This window comes from Phodopus roborovskii, unplaced genomic scaffold, assembly GCF_943737965.1.
Source record: "Phodopus roborovskii unplaced genomic scaffold, PHOROB, whole genome shotgun sequence".
Lineage (NCBI taxonomy): Eukaryota > Metazoa > Chordata > Mammalia > Rodentia > Cricetidae > Phodopus > Phodopus roborovskii.
In genome coordinates this window covers 2,282,722-2,304,399 of record NW_026126447.1, presented here as the reverse complement: position 1 = coordinate 2,304,399, position 21,678 = coordinate 2,282,722, and the positions used below count along the sequence as shown (strand labels likewise).

The window sequence follows — 21,678 nt, the reverse complement described above, 5'->3', positions numbered from 1 at the left end:
GCCAGAATGCTAGACTGAGCAAAAAGACTACATGTCTAGTGCCTTCCTCAAAGCTGCAGATCAGCCTTCTGCCTATGCCCTGAATCTGTGTGTATCTCCTTCAACAGCAGATGCCATAGATGAGGAAGATGATAGGCACCAGGGATTCTCAAAAGATGGAGAAGAATCATGGTGACTGTCTTTTTTGATGTGCCCAAACCCTATAGATTAAAAACAAGACAAAACTCCACAATGCCTTTGACTTTGCAGAGCCATACTTTGTTCTTAGTACATTTTTCCTTCTATCAGAACAAGAATTCAAATGGATATCTTGCATCCAGGAGCGATAAGAACTCAAGGCTATGTATTAGCTTCAGCAGAACAAGAAGTGTACCCAAGCCTTTGCAAAGGACTTACAGTATATCTCTTGACATTTCCAGCATGTACTTGGTCTCAGTCTCACTATATGTAACGAAAGCCCAGAGAGAGAAACAACTTGACCTGTTTATACCACTTGTAGTAGCAAATGCAGAACCTGAATCAAGAACTAGGAGTTTGCAAGGCCTGCCACTTCACCAGCCTATTGGCCATATGTAATTAATGGAAGAGCACTATTCACTTTGAAGTGCTTTTGATAAGGATAAGCCTGGTTCGCTCATGAACAACAGGGTTTTGTTGTTTCTGTATAAGAGTTTATGAAGACAGAATGCGTGCAAAATAAAATTGAGAATGGGATAAATGGGACTTAAGAGATAAGAAGAATAAATATTTTAAAGCCAACATGGATCATCTGTAGCCAACGATACCAAGTTTAGTAACTAGCATGATGGAACTTTGCTTAATTGAATTCCCTTTTGGGAACCACTTTAATGAAGAGATTAAACATTTTTTAGGTCTGCCTTATTAACCACATACAAAAATGTGTGTTTTTAATGTGCTTAAGGATATTTCAAATTCATTTTACCTTTTTTATAGTACCTGCTTGGAAATGTAATATCCTCATTACAGGGAACTCAGAAATGTCAGAGTAATGAAAAGTAAAAGTCCCCTTAAAATGGTTCCAGTGTCCACTAAAGAATTATCAGCCAAAGCTACCTAAAGAGCTCTGCTGGTTCTGGTAGCCACACACCTTTGGTTCTAACCTTGCCTACCCCAGAGAGTAGTCCAGAGGTTTAACAAATCTCTTTACTTTCTGAACCTTAGCTTCTTCTTCAGAAAAATGAAGACTGAAAGATTTGAACTAAAGGAGCTTTAAGGGCCTTGTGTGCTCTAATGTGTAATAGAATTCTATTGTGGACATTTCTTTAGCGCATGTTCAATATGACTACTTTGTTGGCAAACACCTGTCATGAGTGGAAGATTTTTCCATCATTATTCTAAATAAAAATCACCTTAAATTGATGAGTATTATATTTATATGTCCCTTAGTCTGTCCTGCCTTTATTTCATCCCTTCCTTCCTTCCCTCCTTCCTTCCTTGATTCCTTTCTTCCTTCCTTCACTCTGTTCATTAATTCAGTAAGTTAGTTATCTTCCCTGAGTCAGTTACTAGTCTATTTATTGTGATCTAAGGTGACTGACTAAAAACTCCCTGCAATAAGAAACAAAGAAACAACTAAATTTTTAGTGTGGGAAAGAGAAAAAAAATGGACTATGCCACTTGTGAATTATGCCTCTTCACTATTAAACTATTTATTAAACAGTTCCATGAGTGAGACAGTGTACCAAGTTCTGGGATACATCCCTACCTAACAAGAGAGATGAACTATGTCTGTTGCGTGTTCACAGGGATGATAGATGTAAGGGAAATCAGGCATTCACAATCAGCATGGGTATCATGCTAATGTGTGTCTCAGCAGAGCTATTCTTGACAGCCTGGGCAGCAGAGGCAGGTGTGGTAAAGTACTTACCCTGGGGAAAGGATTAACAACCCTTAATTCTAGCTGCCAATGACTTTTCATCTGACAAGAAGGAAATGCTTACTTGCAAATGAGGAGAATTTGATGAATCAGCAAAATAGAAAAGAGGTATCAATAAAGCCAATAGCCATGGCATTGATGGAGATGTTGCCAGAGACACCCAGCCTACCACTAAGAGTGATCATAGCCAAGGCAAAAAAAAAAAAAAAACAAAACAAAAAAAAACTTGTCCACAGAGCAGAGGTTAGGGATTTGAAAAGGCAATGGTTAAATCTAAATCTGGGTGTTCAGAATTGATAGATATTTAATCTAACCCTCAGCTTTGTAGCTAGAGAAACTAATGTCCATGCAAGAAAATACATGTGGTCACTGGCAGGGATCATCTTGGAATTAAAGCTAAAAAGGAGGAAAGTAATAGACTATCGACTCCTGTTTACCTAAGTTTCAGACTCTACTCTTCACTACCTTCATCTGCATTGAGATAGTTACATCACTGTCATTTCATTCCCATTGTATAGATGACAAAATTGAGACCAAAGCAACAAAGCCGATTCTCACCACCCCTGCCTCCCTAGTCACACAGGAAGAGACTGAGCATTGATAAGGATCTGCCTACCTCATCCCAGCCCTGTGGGCTCTGCTTCTGCCTATTTACTACTCTCTAGACAGCCCTATGGGGGCCCTAGGGTGGCTGTTTCTCATTTTCAAAATACATATTTGTTGTATAATGAATGACAGTAATTAATGATCTGTTTGAGTCAAGGAAATGTTGTTCAGTAAGCACACAAAGAAAAAAGAGAAAAATATAGCAGTGCCTTTAATGGATCAAGTATTACCAAAAAAGACATGGGAGAGGTGAATGACTGTGCCCTTTCCTGGAGAATCACTGGTAGGTGAGACAAAAACCAAAGAAGCTTTCTCCTTGCTCACTATAGCCTGGCTTTATTTCCCTTTGCTAGGAGTAACCATTTTACCTCTCGCTTTATGAATCATGAGGTCTGTGTCTTTTGGCAGATCATAAATCAATTCTGGGAGTCTCGAGGACAAATCTCAGGACTTTTAATCTTTAATATTAGACCTGTTTAAAGTGGTGAATATTTCATGAAGGGGCTGTTGCATTTTAACACATCATTAGCAAGTCCTGCCCCTCCCCCATTGGCAAATTACTGCTACCCAAATTCAAGGCTCTCAGGCTTTTGAGTCAATTTCCCTTTCCTCCTGCAAGAACCAGTTCATTAGATAACACATGCAGCACACCCACTCAGTGGACCACCCTAGGCATGATGGTGGAGGAAGGCTTACAGAAAGCCTTACTGACTACAAGAAGGCATCTGGGTGATTTACCACATGCTCAGGAGAAAGGGAATGGTAGATTTCTTTATTCTGTTTCTTCTCTGTATTGTGACATTCTTTTGAATATTTCAGATTCTACCCCTGACACATTCTCTGACTCCATATACCCTCTCACTTCCATTTCATTTTGACCAATATTTATGAAGCCTGGGTTATTTGTCCAACACTTGCAAGATGTACCACACAAAGAGTAAGATACCATGTTTTAATACATCGTGTGAGTTAAAGGTTTGTCTGTTTCTCCCAGAATACTTTATGGAAGTTCAAATGTGTAACATTCATGGTTCCTTGTTAAAAGTAGGAAGCTTACTGGATAAATATAAATGTTTTGAAACAAGTAGTTCTCAGGATAGTCTCACAATATGGTCCTTTCTGGTCTCCTTTATATGGCCTTTGCTTTATCTACACAGTTGGAAAAGTATTAGTTCATTAGGTGTATAGTAGGTATAGTGACCTTATTTTTTTACCCAAAGCTCTCATAGTAGAACAAAAGGACTGGTTGATTCCAACAGTTGTTTCTGTGACTTCCATGTGTGTCCCATGGCATAACTGAAGTCCCCATACATGTGTGCATGCACACAAACAACAAGTAAACCCATTAAAGACTTAGTTCACAATTCCTATTTCTAATAGCTTGAGCTTGGAAGCATATAGACTCAGAGGCACACATCCTCTTCAGTGAAACAAGGATGACAGGAGGTCTTGTTTTTCATGAGGTCAGCTTGAAGTAAAGCTAGGTAGACACCTGAGTTGATATGTGCACTCTTACCAGTGTCTTCAACTCCATAATATGACTCCTGAGTGCCTATCATGTTCTTGTTTTTAATTTTTAAAGAAATTCAAAATGAAGTACAAGAAATCTAAAGGCTAAAATTGAGAAGTCTTTAAATCTTCCTTGTTGAATAATACATATCCCTCGCCATGTTGTAAGAAGTTTCAGTCAGGACAACTAAAATTGCCATGATTCACCAAAAGATGGAAATGAAGGCACTCAAACATCAACATCCAGGAAACTAATCAGATATTGCTGGGTTCTTATGATTGAGTGCTGGGATTGACTCTTCTAGGCAGTGGGCTCAGCCAGATAGTTTCTAAACAAGTTGCCCAGGTATATTTCAGGGAACGATGATTATGAACGTTGTCAGACCACCAACATTGTCTTTTATTTCAGTGTGAGTACAGACAGAACTTGATGCAAGTGCTCTACCACTAAGCTCAAGCCCCAGCCATGCAAGTTTCTCAAAATAAAGTTTGGGGGAAGCTGTGTGTATTATTCCCATGGAGAATCACTCCACTGGGAGCACTATATCCCCTAAATTTTTTTTAATATAGAATCTATTTTTAGATTAAATAAAAAATACTCTATATGCAAAAAAAAAAAAAAAAAGAATCTATTTTTAGAGAAGCATCTGTCAACATTTCACAAGTATACCTTTGGTAGAAAATAACTAATTTAACTTTAAAACTTCACACCTTCAGAAATACACGGAGCCATTATCATAAGGAACTTTCTGAAAACCATTATAGGATTCTGAACTTTGGAAATAGAAAGACAAGGCATGCTGAAATGAACTCAGCCAACAGAAGGAGATACATAGTGTGGACTACTAGGAGACACTTATGCAGCTTCACACAGACATGACCGGTGAAGAAAAGAAAGGGGGCACAGGAATGGGTGGATATGTACAAGGAAGAAAGCACATAGGGGACAAAGAAGAAGACAGGAGCACAGAAAGAGAATAAAAAGGAGATCACAGGAGAGAGATGAAGAGAAGGAAATTGAACAAATTAAAAATAAATAAATAAATAAATAAATAAATAAATAAATAAATAAATAAGAGGTCAACTTGCAGGCAATACACCTTTTCCAAAAGAGGTAATCAAAAATGTCTTGAAGGAGCTGGTATCTGACTAAGGATTTATGTGTTGATGGGCAACCCTCCATCACTATCTAGCTACTTGCTGTTTGTCTTATCAAATTGTGGGCACCATTAACCAGTGAGTTACATCTTTTGCCTTTGTGTTTCTGGTAGACCTGAGAGTTTGGTTAAAGATGTCCAAATTGTACTGGATGGAAGAAGCATGGTTAAAGAAACAAATTAACATATGCATAAACTCTGTGTTACCCACAGTAGTCTGTGGATGAAGCATCCCTTTTTCACTACTGCTTTCCAAAACTTTCAGAAAAGCAAGACAACCAAGAAATAGCATATGTTTGGAGGCATTATATCACAAAATATGTTTCCTTTTGCTTGCAGGGGAGTGCAGTTGTCATGAAGGTTACGCCCCTGACCCAGTTCACAGACATCTGTGTGTTCGCAGTGACTGGGGGCAAAGCGAAGGGTGAGTGACACAGGACCTCAGGGCAGGGAAACAGCGTGCCCATTCATTTACCTCCTGGTGTAGAATCTGCAGAAAATGAGAGACTGCAGATTGCTCAACCTTAAGTGCATCATCTGTACCAAATCTCTCTCAATGTCTTCCCAAGAGGAGCTAAAAAGATTGTAAGAAACAGAGGTGGTAGATGACTATAAGCAAAAAGGTCTTTTTCAGACACAGTGGAACAAATGCCCATCTGAACTCACAGACTCACAGGGATAAATGACAGCTTGAACAAGATCTGAGAAAGTTCCAGCAAGACAAAATCCCAGCAGTGGGTAGGGAAAAGTGGGGATGAAGCCCCACCTGTAACTGAAGAGATAAGAGCATTGTGAGAGCTTCTGGTAATTGTCTTAAAAGGTGTGTGTCTTGTTTGGTCAATCACTCTCCAGGGCAAGCCCTATACCCAAAAGCATTTGGTCAACATAAATTGAACTTGATGGGTTTGAAAAAGGGAAACAAAAAAATAGAACATGAAGTGGTGTGGATGGGGATGTGGGAGGAGAGATTATAAGAGTTGAGTATTATGAAAATGCAATATATGACATCCAATAGTAAATATTGTTTTAGATGTAAATCAAAACACACTGTATATACACACTGTACACACATATATTTTACACACTAAACACACACACAAGCAGCCCGGTGAAAAGAGAAAACTACTTTCCTGCTGACTCACACTTCAGTACTAGAGGGACATGATTGATGAAGCTTTTACAGAACAAGCACTGACACTTTACTCATCCACCCAAACAGGAAATAATCAATAAGTATGCTGAGGAGGATATTGTGTTATTCAGTGTGAACTCAGAAAAGAACAAGTAAGTTTTAAAAAAAAGTGTTGAGACCTGTGACATGAAAAAATTCCTTTAAAATGTAAAAAATCATGCCCAGCAATTACTTCTATTGAATGTAACTGCTTGTACAGCTTCTGTTGAACAGCATGACTCCTGCTTGCTTCAGACTAATACTATGTCTTGTCTTCTTGTCTTCCATTTCCTCCATTATGTCCTCAGACCTTGGCCTTACACAACACTGGAAAGGGGCTATGATCTGGTGACAGGAGAGCAAGCCCCTGAAAAGATTCTCAGGTGAGTTGATAGTCTTATTGGGGTTTGATGCTAGGGGAAGGAGAGAGGTTGGACAGACTGTGTGTTTGTGCATTCTTAGTGTGTTGATCCTGAGACTTACTAAGTACAAGAGAACTCTCATTGGCAATGATAAAGCATCATGGCCTACGTTGCTATGGGAAGCATTGTTCCTGTTTGGCTTCTAGACTTGTAGACTCAGGTACTTGAACTAGAAGGGGCAGTCTACACACTTAAAAAAATATTCTATAACATCAGACTCTCATCCTCTTACATCTCTATGAAATTGTGTGTAAAACTTCAATATTTAATAAGATAAAGGAACACAGAGAGTAAGTGGCAGAGAAGGGACTAAGATGTTGATGAGAACTGATTAAGAGTCGGTGTTCTTACCTTACCCTCTGTGCCAGACTGCTCCTTCTGACTTTTTATGGAACTCCTGCTATGCATCAGGACTGCAGAAAAGCAGAGCTACAATAGTCCCTGTCTCCACAGTGTCCACTCATTACTCATGCAAAGATAACAAGCAGCACAAAGCAATTCTAGGGCCAAATGATTAATAAACTTAAGAGACAAGCATCTCAGTATGAGTAAATCTGGCTAGCACTGTGTTTGGGGAATACAGAGTATTAAGGTGGGTGGAAAAATGAGAAAATACCCTATTGGGAGGGGGCGGAAGAGGGCCCCCTTTTTCTTTTTGCTCATTGCTTCCCGGGGAGTTCCCCAATGGAAACTCTTACATTGCAGGTCTACTTTCAGCTTGGGCCAAGGCCTCTGGCTTCCGGTCAGCAAAAGCTTTGTGGTTCCACCGGTGGAGCTGTCCATCAACCCCCTGGCCTCCTGCAAGACCGATGTGCTTGTCACAGAAGACCCTGCAGATGTCAGGTAGGGAAATCATCTTTAAATCTTTAAGACCCTGTGTAGCAAACACCTTGGAGTCATGGATGTCCTGCTTCAGCATCACAGGCATTCTTGTGAAGGAAAGAGTTCAGTAATATTGATATAGGCCTGGAATATGTAAATAATGTTGTCAAAAGTCCATGTGCTCTTAAGTCCTAGAAACACTTTCTGTTGTGCTGTACTAACTTACTGACTTATATTCTACTATCATTGCTCACCTGTGGTTATATATATTGAAAAAAAATCTGAGGCTGACATAGTACCTCACTCATTTTGAGATTTATTATGGATGAGCAAATAATATAACCACCATTAATTAGTTGGAGAGCCATGTAAGTTTGAAATATGGACTCTTTTTTTGTGTGAGAATGGTTTTTAAAAATCCATAATATCTGAGATCTGCAAGTGTCAAATCCCTTGATCTTTACTCATGAAATGAATGTGACAGCATCTCTCCTTTCATGCCTTGACCCTTACAAGCAAATTCCTTGTAGATATATTCTGCTTTCTTCTAATTAGTCCCATTATGTGGTACACTTCTCAAGGTCAAAGAAAATAACTTACTTAGCTCTGTAATCCTGGGTTCCTAGTACATATTGGACATCTACTAAATGTTTATTGATTTCATTAAGTCGGGGTTTTAGATCTGATCCTAGTACAAGTCTGGATTTCACTAGTGGAGAGTTATTTCTCTGTCTCTGCTTTGATTGAGGAAAACTTAGAAATTATGATGTCACCATAAATGAGTTCTAGTATTAATCATGAAAGCAGCTTGCATACCACTTACTAATGTGAGAACTAATATTAAAACCTGAACCTGATGACTACCTGTGACTATTATCCTACCACTCAACAATTGTCACAGGTTCATTGTAAATGGAAATGTTGTCAACATGTATATTCTGTCTTCTGAGAATTCTGAGAGCCAGCTATCTGCATCTGCTACATTTCACATGGAAGGATGAGATTAACATGCTTTTCTGTGGTATTAATATTTTTCACAACAGTAATCTCTGTAATATATATATATATATATATACATATATATATATATATATATATATATATTTGCTGATCTTCTAGAGGAACCAAGTTCAGTTCCAAACACCCATGGTTTGGAACCCATGGTTCACAACTACCTACTGGAACTACAAACTCAATGGTTCTGACATCCTCAGTGGACTCCAGGGGCAGATACACTCATGTTACATATGCCAACACATATGTACACATAATAAAATTTTTTTAAAGAAATTAAAAATTTAATTAGGAAAGTAGTTGAATAGCATTTATGAGATACAGTGGTAAAGCCTTAAACATTAAAGAACAAACATTTTTGTCCATATAAACTTATTAAGTTTCCATCATTTTTGTGTTTTTATGTAGAATTGAAGGAGATGAAACTTAAGGAAAGCTTGTTAAAGTCTCTGGGCATTGCATATTGCAAAGGTGGAACAAGGTACATCTAGCAGAACCATTCTCAGGGAGCTCTAATGACTTCAGCTAAAATCCCTTGAAAGGCAATCTGCTAGCTTTCCACAGAGCTATGTGCTATTTGGGATTTTAGTGAAGACTTGAGTGTCAGATGCACTAATGATCACTTGCTGTGGAGTTACAAGGGCTGGGTGAGATGCCATTTCCACCATGTGCAATTAACATGATGTAGCCAAATCTAACTTTCTAAGTTTCCATTTATTTGTCTGTAAAATGAAGATACTCAGCCTTCCATATCAAGTCTAAGAAAAATAGCTCATACCCACTGATGTTACCCTATGTACTGAATTCTTTACTGATGAAATTGCATTTTATCTTTATATCATCAACTCATATAGCTATTTTCCATTTATGTATAAACATTAATCAAGCAGACAAAAAAAAAAATCCTTGAATCCAAGATTGTGTTCTTACCAGGAGATGATGAAGCCAGGTATTGGCTTCTTCTCAGCAAGAGTGGATAAAGATAATAATCTCACATGTGATATGATTTGTACTAAGTTGGTGGAGTTTTCCAAACTACATTAATAAACCTTGCTTGACATGGCATTTCCCAGGCAAGCATATCATTGGTATTTAAAGAATTAGTAAGTTGCAGTCAGGTAATATGCTAAAAATTAATAAATAATATATCATGATTATAGACAGCCAATATCACTGACATGGAATCACAGCAAAGAGATTAGAATGAAGGCTTTGGCAAAGGGAGGCAGAACTGTACCTTACAGTAAGATTGCAGGAGTGACTTGAAGGTACACTGCACGTTTGGACTAGCTTTCAAACATGTGGTTAAGTTAGGGAGAAGTATGGGACCTCCCACAATTAGAAACAGAACAACTGTGACCCATTGTGGCAGCTAAATTTAATATAACAAACATTAACAAAAATATGTACACTATAAGAAGCAACTTAAAGTTTTATGTACTTATAACAGGAGCGTAAATAAATGTGGTGGTTTGAAAGAAAATGGCCACCACAGGGAGTGACCCTATTGGGAGGTGTGGCTTTGTTGGAATAGGTGTGGCTTTGTTGGAGGAAGTGTAAACACACTTCCTTGGAGGAAGTGGTAACAGGCTTTGAGGTCTCCTATGCTCAAGCTATGCCAAGTGTAGTACACAAACTCTTTCTGCTGCCTGCAGATCACAATGTAGAACTCTTAGCTCCTCCAACACCGTGTCTGCTTGCATACCACCGTGTTCTGACATGATGATAATGAACCTCTGAAACCATGATGATAATGAAACCCCAATTAAATGTGTTTTTCTCTGTAAGAGTTGCAGTTGTAATGGTGTCTCTTCACAGCAATAGAAACCCTAAGACACTAAGACAATTAGCATGACCACTGTGGTAATCTGTCACACAGTGTCTACTCCTGTTGGATGTACAGATACCTGAATATTGATTTCATCACTAAGTATGTGCACAACAGAAACATGTGTGTCTGTGTGTAATAATATTGAATCACAAAATCCAGACACAAAAGAATACGTATGCTCTTACAAGGATTTATACTTTTAAGTATACTAGTTTGTGAACGTCTTTGTATTACTTTGGGTGACAGAGGATTAATGATTAAAGAAAGGTTGGAGGGTTTGTGTGGTGCTGGGGAGGTTTGATATTTTTTTATCTTAGCTGTGCTTTTATAAGCATTTATCCAGGACACTCATAAAAATATACAATTCCTGAGAGGATCTTTTATTTTCTTTAAACATAAAGTTCAATGTTTAAAGTTACAAGTTGCGAAAATCAACTGAAACACCCCAGTTCACACTTTCACTCTGTCAAATACTTTCATGTAAGGTTTTCTATATATATGTTTATGCTTGAGAACACTGGAGATAGGATTTTTGTTGTTGTGGTTGTTGTTTGCTTTGTTTTTATATTGCATGATAGATGAGAGAAGATCAAATAACCAAATACAAGTAAAGTTTTGGACTTGCCAATGGTTAGATCTCTAGAGATACTATCATGCTTATGATAATAGCAAAATGGATTTTCTCCTCTTTTCTTAATTTTTCTCTTTCCCTTGCAAAAAGGGTGTATCCAATGAGGAATGCATTGTTAAATCAACAGTGTCTTCCTGTGGATTGCTGGGATAGCATCTTTACTGAATAAAAGTCATATGTGGGTAGCTAGAGAATGCTTTGAGGGTTGGAAAAGTGTTAGGAGTAGATTTTTCCTCCGCCGGTCATGTCTCCCCGCCATGCCAGCCCCATATAACACAGAGACGCTGTATTTGATAAAAGCTGTTGGCCAGTTACTAGCATTTCTTATTAGCTAGCTCTTTCTTAAATATTAACCCATTTCTATTAATCTAATATTGCCACGTGATCTTATCTTGCCGGAGAGAGGGTTCTCTCCATTCTCTACATGCTGACTCCTACTTACTACTTCCTCTCTCCTCCTTGTCTCCTAGTTCCACCTATCTTGTTTTCCTATTGGCCAATGGTGCTTTATTTATTAACCAGTAAGAGAAACATATTTATAGAATGATGTCTCCCATCAGAAAAGAAAGAATAAGATATTTTCAGAAGATAGAAAGAACATTGGTCATTAATTATAAACTGTAGAAAGGCTTACCTGAGCTGAATTTAAGGTGGGAGACAAAAATTTCAAGGGGTAAAAGGGTTACAAGAAAATCACTCTTCCCTGGAGGCCTCCTGTTCTCAAGCCTGCCTTGGAATGCTGGGAATGAGTTTCAGTACTGGAGACACTAAAAATACCAGCTTCATTTCATATGAATTCCTTTCAGTTCTTTAGAAGAATAAAAACTGCCTTACCAGGTGCCTCTTGTGTGCCAGGCACTGTGCCAAGCACCCTAGGGTTATAGACCTGAATAAGGCTTACCTCTGCATTTAAGAGCCCCATAGCTCAGCAAGGAGCATGGAACAAATGACTGACTTAAGAAAGAAAATAAAAGTTCCTCGTGGAGAGGGAAGCATGGCAAACAACACGCCTTGTTGCACACTGGGCCTTCTTCACAATTTAGCCTGGAGCTGAATCTTCTTATAAGAGAAATATGAGAAGAGCTATTGTAGTTAGAATAATAATCATCCACAAAGCCCAGCGTTTGGAGCTCCTTGGTGATTTTTCTATGATCTCAATCAATGAAAATGAAATAGTGAAGTGCTGTTAATTCCTGAACAATGTTGAAAGAATAATGGGATAGCAGAATGCAAGCTAACATTGCACACTTGGTGATCGTTTTCACATTGAATTCTTTCTGAATAGAATTAAGAATTTCTTTTTGTTCTTTTGCCCTTTCAATTCCAAGCCCTGAGAATTTATTGAACACATATTATGTGAAGGTTTATGTAGTAGAGATGCAACATATAAGACAAAAATTTCAAAGTATTAGGTGAGACAAAAGCTACAAAACAATATACTTTTGTATTTTGTGATATTCAAAAAGAGAGGGAAATTTCCAGGCAGGAAGAAAACACAGTGCTAGAAGTTTCCACAAACATGCAAATGTCTGAGCCAAGTATACAGGATGTCACTCTGTCACCCACTGGTCCAAAAATACCTGGAAACCTGTTATAAATGCAGAGTCTCACACTGTATCTATAGTAGATTGACAGTGACACCCAAACATATGAGGCCCTTGTAAATATTATTTGTGTTTTAAAATGTTTTATAAATGTAGTCTGGTTTCCCTGCCTTATGGGAATGAATTGAGAATATCACAGAAAGTGCTTTTATAAGAGAGAACAGAGCATACTTGACATAGAAGAGACAAATGTGAAGGTTGTGAAGGGGTATGATGTTGATATGTTACAACCATGAGCCAAAGAAAGCCAATAGCCAGCACAATCTAGGGAACATAAAAGCAATATTACACACACACACACACACACACACACACACACACGCACACGCACACGCACACGCACACGCACACACACATACAACACCTCTATAAGAATGATGACTTTGATTTCAGTCCAGCAATTCTGATTTAAGACTTTTGTGTGATCGCCTATAGGAAATACAGGAAACAGCTAGCACCTACTGAATCAGATATTCTGGAGATTAGCCCAGCAGGTGAATGGAACGGGTTCTTGGATGATTCACTCTCTGAAGTTTGAGTCCAAATTTGAGTTCAAGCACTAGGAAATGAAACAAAGAATAAAGTTACCCTACTTAACTAGAAAATAAAATGTATGAGGGTTTGGACACTCTAGGGTGGTGTTACTTCTGGTGTGGTGGGTTAATATATTCCCAAATGTTACCACAATGCATTATTCCTACCTTTATTATCCTTCCTTTTCATTTTTTCTGGGTTGACTTCTTTCTTGTGCATACAGTTGTGCTCAAACCCAGTTATAACCTGAGACCCATTGCCACAGTATAGCTGTGTGTACTTGTCAATATTCCAGTATGTCTGACACTATGCAGCACCAACAACTGCCCATGCAGCTCAGAAAAGTCACAACACTTGCCCAGGGTCACAGCCACTAAATGTCAAATCAGGATTTGAATCCTGGAAACCTGGTCCACTTGAATCCAAGTTTCTCATATGTAGTCTCTGGTGCCTCTTCTGTTTGGCTAATCATAGGATATTAGCCAGTGTTTCAGATCAATGCTTAAAGGGGCAGACTGCTTTATTTACCTTGTCCTGAATCACAGACTCATTCTCTAAACCAAAATGCTACATGCAAACTTAATCTACACACATTGTGTTTGAAAGTAGTGTAGTCCCCAGGGAAACTCAGAATAGACAGTATGGATGTGGGACAAGAAAACACCACAGGATTCAAACCCATTAACAAAGCATGGGGCCTGGGGCCAGAGCTTTCGTTTCAGTCTCACTGCAGTGGGGCAGAAAGGGATGCATGACAGACTTCTGGAGAGTATTAGAGATAGAGCAACTCTGCTATTTTCTCACCCCTCCCCTTTCCAAGTTGTTGATTACATAGACTAAAGGCAGTGCATCTATTTGGAGAGTATGTTTTGCAGATGTGCCATGTAGGCTAAGGTGAAATCTTCAACATATATATGCTGGGTGCTAGCCTGTGTATTAGATAACATGCTAGGCTCAAAAACTGTAAAGCCTAGCAAGGGAAAGAAATGGTGGGAAAGGTGTAGAGTTTGACATCAAACAGAGCTGCATGTGAGTTCTCACTCTCAAGCTTACGTCAAGTCAGCTCCCCCTTCTTAACTTCCAAGTGAAAACCCAGAAGGAAGGAGCTAATGTGCTTCATTTATATGTCATTGTTAGGGTACACAACATATGCAGAGGGGGCTTGCATGTCACGGTGTGTGCATTTGGTGTTCAGTGAGTGAAAGGAATATTTATCTGTGTATGTATGTCTGTGTGCATCTGCCTATCATATATCTAAATTTCATCTATCTATTCATCTATCATCTATGTGTTACTTATTTTCGATAGCACTTTGCTATATAACTCAGGATGACTGCAAGCTTGTGATCCTCTGTATTTAGCCTCCTCTGTTCTGTGATAAGAAGCCTGTTTCCCCATACCCAGTTGAGAAAATTTAAAAGGAGTAGCATCTGTACTCCAGAAGACAGAAACAACCACATAGTGAGTAAAGTATAAACAGGAGATTAGAAAGATTTAGTTCACGGTACAGAAACATCATGCAAAAAGGATTTCTGCTTCCTTTCTCTGGATCATATTCTTTTGATGGAAGAAGTGTGCAAGGGTTTGGGAGCAAATATGATCAAGGTACAATTATACATGCATATGAAAATACCATACTGAAACCCATTTCTTTGCACATTAAAATAGTTGATAATAAATATGCTTTCAAGAAAAAAGCATAGGAAGTAAAGACATTGAGGAATGTCCTAGGTCATAGCATGACCCTGCAAGCGTGGAGGGATCCAGGCAGTTTGTTCTGATGGGAGGTGGGGGAGCTCTTGACATAGGGCTGATAACATTTGATAATTAAAATACCTCTCTCATTGGGCATGATCACAAACTGAAAGCATGTTTTCATTCTTCTCATTGATAGTTTTACTTTATCCTTTGAAGATTTCATATATTTTACAATATCCATCCCATTCCTCCTCCAGCTTCCTCCAGCTCCTACTAGGACCCCCCTAGAACAGTGGTTTCCAACCTGTTTATTCACAAACAAGTTAGAAGTACATGTCTTTTTCCAACCATAACAGTGAGAAGCTGTTATAGAGGATGGGGGTTGACCACTGAAACAGAATCTGAAGCTGTCAGACTCCTCCCACCACTTACCCCTTCCTTGCCAGTTTTATAAATGTTCCTTTTCCAAAGGGCAAGAAATATTTAGTAAGAGGTAAAATTATGAGTCAAGAACCCCAAAATTAGAGTATTGAGCAAAGTGCGTAAAACAAGCCCTCATGACAAACTGCATAGGTTCAAATTCCAGCTCAACCAAATTATTCAAGCCTTCTTAGCTTCTGTTTCTTATCTGAAGATGGGAATGATAATCACAGTCCTATCTTTGGATATTCCCGAGATGTGAAGATGTTTAATTCTTACTTGCATACTTATAAAAGATAAAGACCAGCTAGCTCTATGTCTGGATCTGTGTAAACCCCACTTTATAAGAATGAATTGTGACTCCGTCCAACTAATGATGTAACTATTGCTTGTTTTCAGATGGGAACTGTTAATATTCAGGAACCTGTACTGGCCTACTCTTGGGATTCTGACAGGATATGTCATCAGCTGCAGGCACTAAGAGCACCACCTATGCATATCCACTATGTGCCCACCTCCCACCCTTCTCTCTCTCTCTCTCTCTCTCTCTCTCTCTCAACCTCTCTCTCTCTCTCAACCTCTCTCTCTCTCAACCTCTCTCTCTGTCTCTCTCTCTCTCTATTTCTGTTCTTCTCTCTCTGGCTTTCTTTCCTCTTGCCTCTTGTTCCTGTCCCCAGAGGCCAGCGTCCTCGCTCCCCTTCCCCCTTTTTATGATCCCTTTCCCATAATTAAAAAAACAAAACAAAAAAAAACTCCACTTGGACTGTGTCCCATGGTGTATTTCTCTCTTGCACTGCTTTTAAAAAAATTACAAGGAATCCAATGACTTCAGTTCCCTACACAAAATTAGTTGAGTAATAAGTCAGTATTTGTACCTAGACTGGTAGGCTTGTGCTTCATGCTGGCTGCTGTAGATTCATAGGAGAACCTCAGTAAGAGGGTTACTAGCTTCCCACCTTTGTCTTTACTGACCATTTGGTCATGGAAGGGAAGTGTTCTTTCTTACTTTTTTATTTTTTAAAGTTTGTGTATATGTGTAGGGATGCATGTTTGTGTGTTCAGCTACTTGTGTGGAGATATGAATGTGCATGTATGTGCATGCCTGTGGAGACTAGAAGATAATATGGAGTGCCATTCCTCAGAAACCATAACTTTATTTTTGAGACAAAGTCTTTCAGTGGCCTACTGCTTGCTGAGCTGGACTTTGGACCCCATGAATCTGCACTCACCACTGTGCCTAGTGTTTTAGTTTCTGTTTTTTGTGGGGGTTGTTGTTGTTTGTTTGGGGGATTCATTTGTTTATTTGCTTAAAACTGGAGGGTCAGACTCAATTCCTTGTGCTATCCCTTTAACTGAAGGCACATAAATGTAATATAAGATATGAGAAAAGAGATTGTAAGTAAATTAGGAGTCCCTTTTACTGTTTGCTTGGTTCATGGAATTTGGCCTCAGAATTTTCCCTGAATCACCACATCCATCCTTCATTTTGCCCTTCTGACAAACATTACTATACAGGCTGCCATACTTGCTACTACATGGATCAACTCTCTCTTCTGTTCTCCTCCTTTTCCGCTGCCTGTCATTCAGCCAGTGAGCCTGGAGACATATATATTTTTTTCCCATTTTAGTTTAGCGATCATAATAAAAGTGAGGTCTATTAGGATGAGTTTCAGCTCAGGCTCTGTAAATCTCTTCAAACACTGCACAGCATGGGATTTCTGTTAGTCTTTGCCACAGGGGAAGCTGTACCATGCACCAAATGGGCAGCCCAGGTGGCGGGCTCAAGACACAGCCTCTGCTAAATGAAAACTCAAATGGAGACTTTAGAATATAAATATTGAAGTGACCCAGGATGGATAAAGAGGCACCGGTGAGCTAAGCATCTATCTTATATACAGGAAATGCTAAATTATTAAAATTTTAATAAATGTAATAATAAATATTTGATGTTGGATTATAGACGGCTTTGCAGTTACAGTGAAACTGAGAAATGACTTGTTATATCTGCATTAGAAGTTAAGTACTTTTCAAATGGGACTTCCAATGCTGCTGCAAGTCTCCAGGTCTTCAGATTAAAAAGAGAGAGACTTGAAAGTATGATGTGGGGCAAGTAAACTGGGCTAGTGGTGAAGAGAAAAGAGACCAATGCCAGATGTCTTCCTTAGTCACTCTCCATTTTATTTTGAGGGGAAGGGTATCTTTGGTTCTTCTATAACTTGTTGATTCAGCCAGTCTGCTGGATGAATGAGCATCAGGGATCCTCTTGTCTCTGCATTGGAGTGACAAGCATGGACTGCTGTACCTGGTTCTTAGTGTGGTTGTGTTATGTATATGCTAGGTGTTAGTATTCAGGCATCTGTACTGGCCTGTCCTTAGGGTTCTGACAGGATATGCCCTCAAAGCTGCAGCCACGAATAGCACCCATGTGCACACTCACTACTTTCCCTTTAAACGGGTCCTGCTCACCTCCCATCCTCCCTCCCTTTTCTCTCCTGCCTCTCTTTCCTCTCTCCTGATGTTTCTGTCTCCAGAGACAGTTTGCCCCCCCCACCTTTCCCCTTTTTATTATCCCTTTTGCAAAAAAAACAAACAAACAAAAAAACACCTCTACTTGAACCCTGCTACATGGCATCTTTTTCTTTCATGCAGCTTTTCTTAAATTACAACACTAAGTATCTAATACAACACTAAGTATCTAACTCAGGTCATCTCACTTGGATGGCAAGTACATTACTAACTGAGCCTTATCCCTAGGCTACAAGCCTATTGTTAATCTCCTTTTTCATAGATAAGGAAGTTGACATTCTAAGGGCTCAAAGCAGGACACTTGGTGAGGGGAAAGCAGTAGAGCTGGAGTGAAAACTTCTGACTTAAGACCTATGCCCCACCCACCATTCTGTAGGACCTCCCTCCCTGCAGGGCATTTTTCTGTTTGGTATATCAGAGGGTGATTTTAGTTTCAAAGAAAAACAACCTGGCTTGAAAGATTTCAGTGAGGCTTGTGTTAGAATGCTGTCCTGGCAAAGGTGAGAAATCAGCTCACAACTCATGAGATAGAGTTCCAAACATACTAAGGTTCTGTCTTTCCTTCTTCAATTTTCTATTATGATGAATTCATTCTCTCAGACTATGCAACTCATGCCTTCCCCGCCCCTGCTCCCTTCCATATCACAATGGAGTGATACTCATATGTCCTTAAATATGTGTGTTTCTTGCCACTAAGAAGTGGTTTTGCTTCTATGATGATGATGTGAATTTTGTAGAATTCTAGGGAAAATATATTACTGGTCTGACATATGTGTGAAGAGTACTCTTGGCCTAGTCACCCCTCATTAGGGATAGGACTATAAAGTACAGAAACAGGCAAAGAAAGGATCAAGGAGACAACCACTCCATCCAGCATTGCCCAATATCAGTCTACCTTACAGGTTGGATTAAATCAGAAATAATAGATACTGGACTTCTCACATTCCTACCCAGATAGGAACTACCCCAAATCTTATATTGGGAAGATTTTTAAAGCTAAAGTAGGTCCTTTCTTCCTTCCTTCTTTCCTTCCTTCCTATCTGTCTGCCTGCCTGCCTGTCTGTCTGTCTTTTTTTTTTTTTTTTTTTTTTTTTTTTAATTTTTCAAGACAGGATTTCTCTGTGTAGCTTTGAAGCCTATCCTGGCACTCTGTAGACCAGGCTGGCCTCAAACTCACAGAGTCTGCCTCCCAAGTTCTGGGATTAAAGGTGGGCACCACCACTACCCAGCAAGGTCCTTCTAATTTTCTATCTGATGACTTTATGATGTTGTTCTTCTGTCAAATGAGGAAAGATTATTGGTTGCTGAAACACAAAGAAAAGACAGCCATATAGATAGAGATGGTAAAGATGAATTAACAGTAGAATTGTCTTATCCTGTGCTTTTTATCGATCTGTTATCTCTGAGGACCTATTTGGCAAAATCTCATCTTGGTGCTAATATATTTGCTGAGATAAATTTCTGGCTTGTAGCAGAGTTGAAGCCTCTTTTGAAAGTGATTCCTTGCAACACGGGGGCAGGGGTTGAGGAAGAAGAGACAGAGAGGGAGGGAAGGATAGAGGGATAGACAGACAGAGAGAACACAGCACACTATTTGGTCAGGAGGACCTAGGCATTTCAATGAGTAGACTTGACTTCTTTTCTTTCACCAACAAAAGAAAACGGTATCAAAGGGAAATCCAGTAGCAAACAGGTTCTGTGATAGAGTTGAAAGCGCTTTTCTCCCAAAGTTTTGGAAAGTTCTAAAAAAGCAACAAAGACTATACAGTATGGTGTGAATAAGTCTGTGATTGAGTCAGCCACAGGTAGCAATGGGCCAAAGTAGAGCAATGTTTATAGAACATGACACAAACAAGTCATTGTGGCCCTGCATGAAAAGTGCTGAGAATCTTGACCTTACTCGGTGGGAGAAGTAAATGCAGTGGAAAACTAGGTAGAGAAGCACAGTGAGGTGGTCCACCATTGTGAGGTCCATGTCAGAGGAAGGATGCACTATGAGTGTATCTGCAGGGACACAGAGAAGAGATACATCTGCATTCCTGTATTTCAAATGTCTATATTCCTCTATCTTCACGGGCATCCTTGGCTTAAACTTCCTTAAATACCATCCTTGTCTTCAGTCCCTCCTCTCCTCATGGACAAGTCATGCTCAGTCTGTAAAGTTTGAACCATTCCTGTTCTCTGCTTAGAGTCACCTTGGCAACCCTCAAATCCAAATGCTTCAGAACAGAAGTCCAAACGATATACGATAGGATTCTCAGCCTGTGGGTTATGACCCCTTTTGGGGGTTGAATGATCCTTTCATAGGGGTCCCCTAAGGCCATCTGCATATCAGATAGTTACATTGCATAACCATAGCAAAATTACAGTTAGGAAGGAGCAATGGAAATAATTCTATGTGGGTGGGTCCCCACAACATGAGAAACTGTATTAAGGAGTTAGAGTTTTAGAAAAGTTGAGAACCACTGATATAAGATGATATACATTTTCAATCCAAAGATGGGATGCTAGCTCTAAATGCCAAGCACTTCCCTATATCCTTGCCCTCTCCAGTTGCTGGCTCTTGGCATTGAACTCACATAGTCTGCTTTGTCCCTGATATATCCATTCTCATCCACTAGTTTTGCAGCAAGGTCAGTTCTTCTGAGCAGCTTTTTATGAATTTGTTCTCCTGGCAACCACTGAAGTCATAGTCCATGGTTGTTTCATTTATCTTGTCAAATATTTTTTCCTAAATTAGGAAATAGTGCACTGATTGTACTTAATTGCAGAGAAGGTCTGCACTCTATTCACACCTGGTGATCTGTGTGTTACTAGAGGTCATAGGTCATATGGTTACATTGAAAACACCATAAACAACTCAGAGAAAGGCTCCAAGCATTTGATGTCTCTTGTTTGCTGAAGTTATTTTGATACTGTAGAGAAGATATTTTACATTATCAACAAATATTGTTCTGATGATACTCCAATTATCACCTGATCCCTCTGATCCCGTCATATTGTTTACTGAGAGCAGGAGGATACATTTGCTCTGTTGAGTCCACATAACAGTAGCCCTTTGGGGCAGGTGAAATAAAATCAAAATGAGAAATAATCCTTAATTTGAAAAATCCTGTTGCTATAACTGAAATAGTTATGCCCATGCCCCAAGCGGTGGCTTTCCCATTGGAGTTGGTGTGTTCATGGGCATCAGGAATCTTTGGAGGTAAATCCTATGCACTCTGCCCTCCCTGGCATTGATCCACTAGGGACATGTTTGGTGTCCACATTCCTTGAGATATACTTTAAGCAATGCCACAATAATCCTTCAAGATTCAGGTTCTATGAAAGTTAAACCAAGTCTCAGAAAAGTGGGATCTAATTCCCAGGAACCTCGTTCAAGATGCACATGTATTGGAGGGAGGTGGAAATAGGAGCTGGCCTTTCCCCACCCAAGTTTTCATAAGTCTCCATGTTCTTATGGGCATCCAGCACCATAGTATAGAACAGTCTGCTTGGATATTCCAGTACTGAGCTTTCAGCAATTGAACATGTCCCCAGCACCACCTAGAATGGGCAGAGAGGGATAAGGAATTAACAAAGAATATATGTAGTAAGATAAAGGAAAGGATGTGCCCATCTAGCTTTTCCTTGGATGTTGTGAATAATGAATAAGAGTGTTCCTGTGTGTCTACAGTTGTTGACTCAGGTACCCCTAGTCTAGACTAGCACTGCAGTGTAGCTCTTTCAATCTACAGCCAGACAGTACTCACTCTTCTTTTTCTATTTTTATTGATTCTTTGAGGATTTCACATCATGCATTCTGATGCTACTTATCTCCCTAGTATCTACCCTCT

The 21,678-nt window shown here is 39.3% G+C and overlaps 1 protein-coding gene across 3 annotated transcripts in view; it reads left to right on the top strand.

The window, feature by feature from the left end:
• The window catches only part of Astn2 (astrotactin 2), a 951,602-nt gene that overhangs the window by 438,257 nt on the left and 491,667 nt on the right, over positions 1 to 21,678 (top strand). For 2 of the 3 annotated variants that reach the window (XM_051188026.1, XM_051188028.1), the window contains 3 exons: positions 5,509 to 5,593; positions 6,649 to 6,723; positions 7,468 to 7,605. In XM_051188026.1, the coding sequence (XP_051043983.1) occupies positions 5,509 to 5,593; positions 6,649 to 6,723; positions 7,468 to 7,605 (298 nt within the window). The remainder of the gene's footprint in view (positions 1 to 5,508; positions 5,594 to 6,648; positions 6,724 to 7,467; positions 7,606 to 21,678) is intronic. The other variant, XM_051188027.1, reaches the window with a different exon arrangement.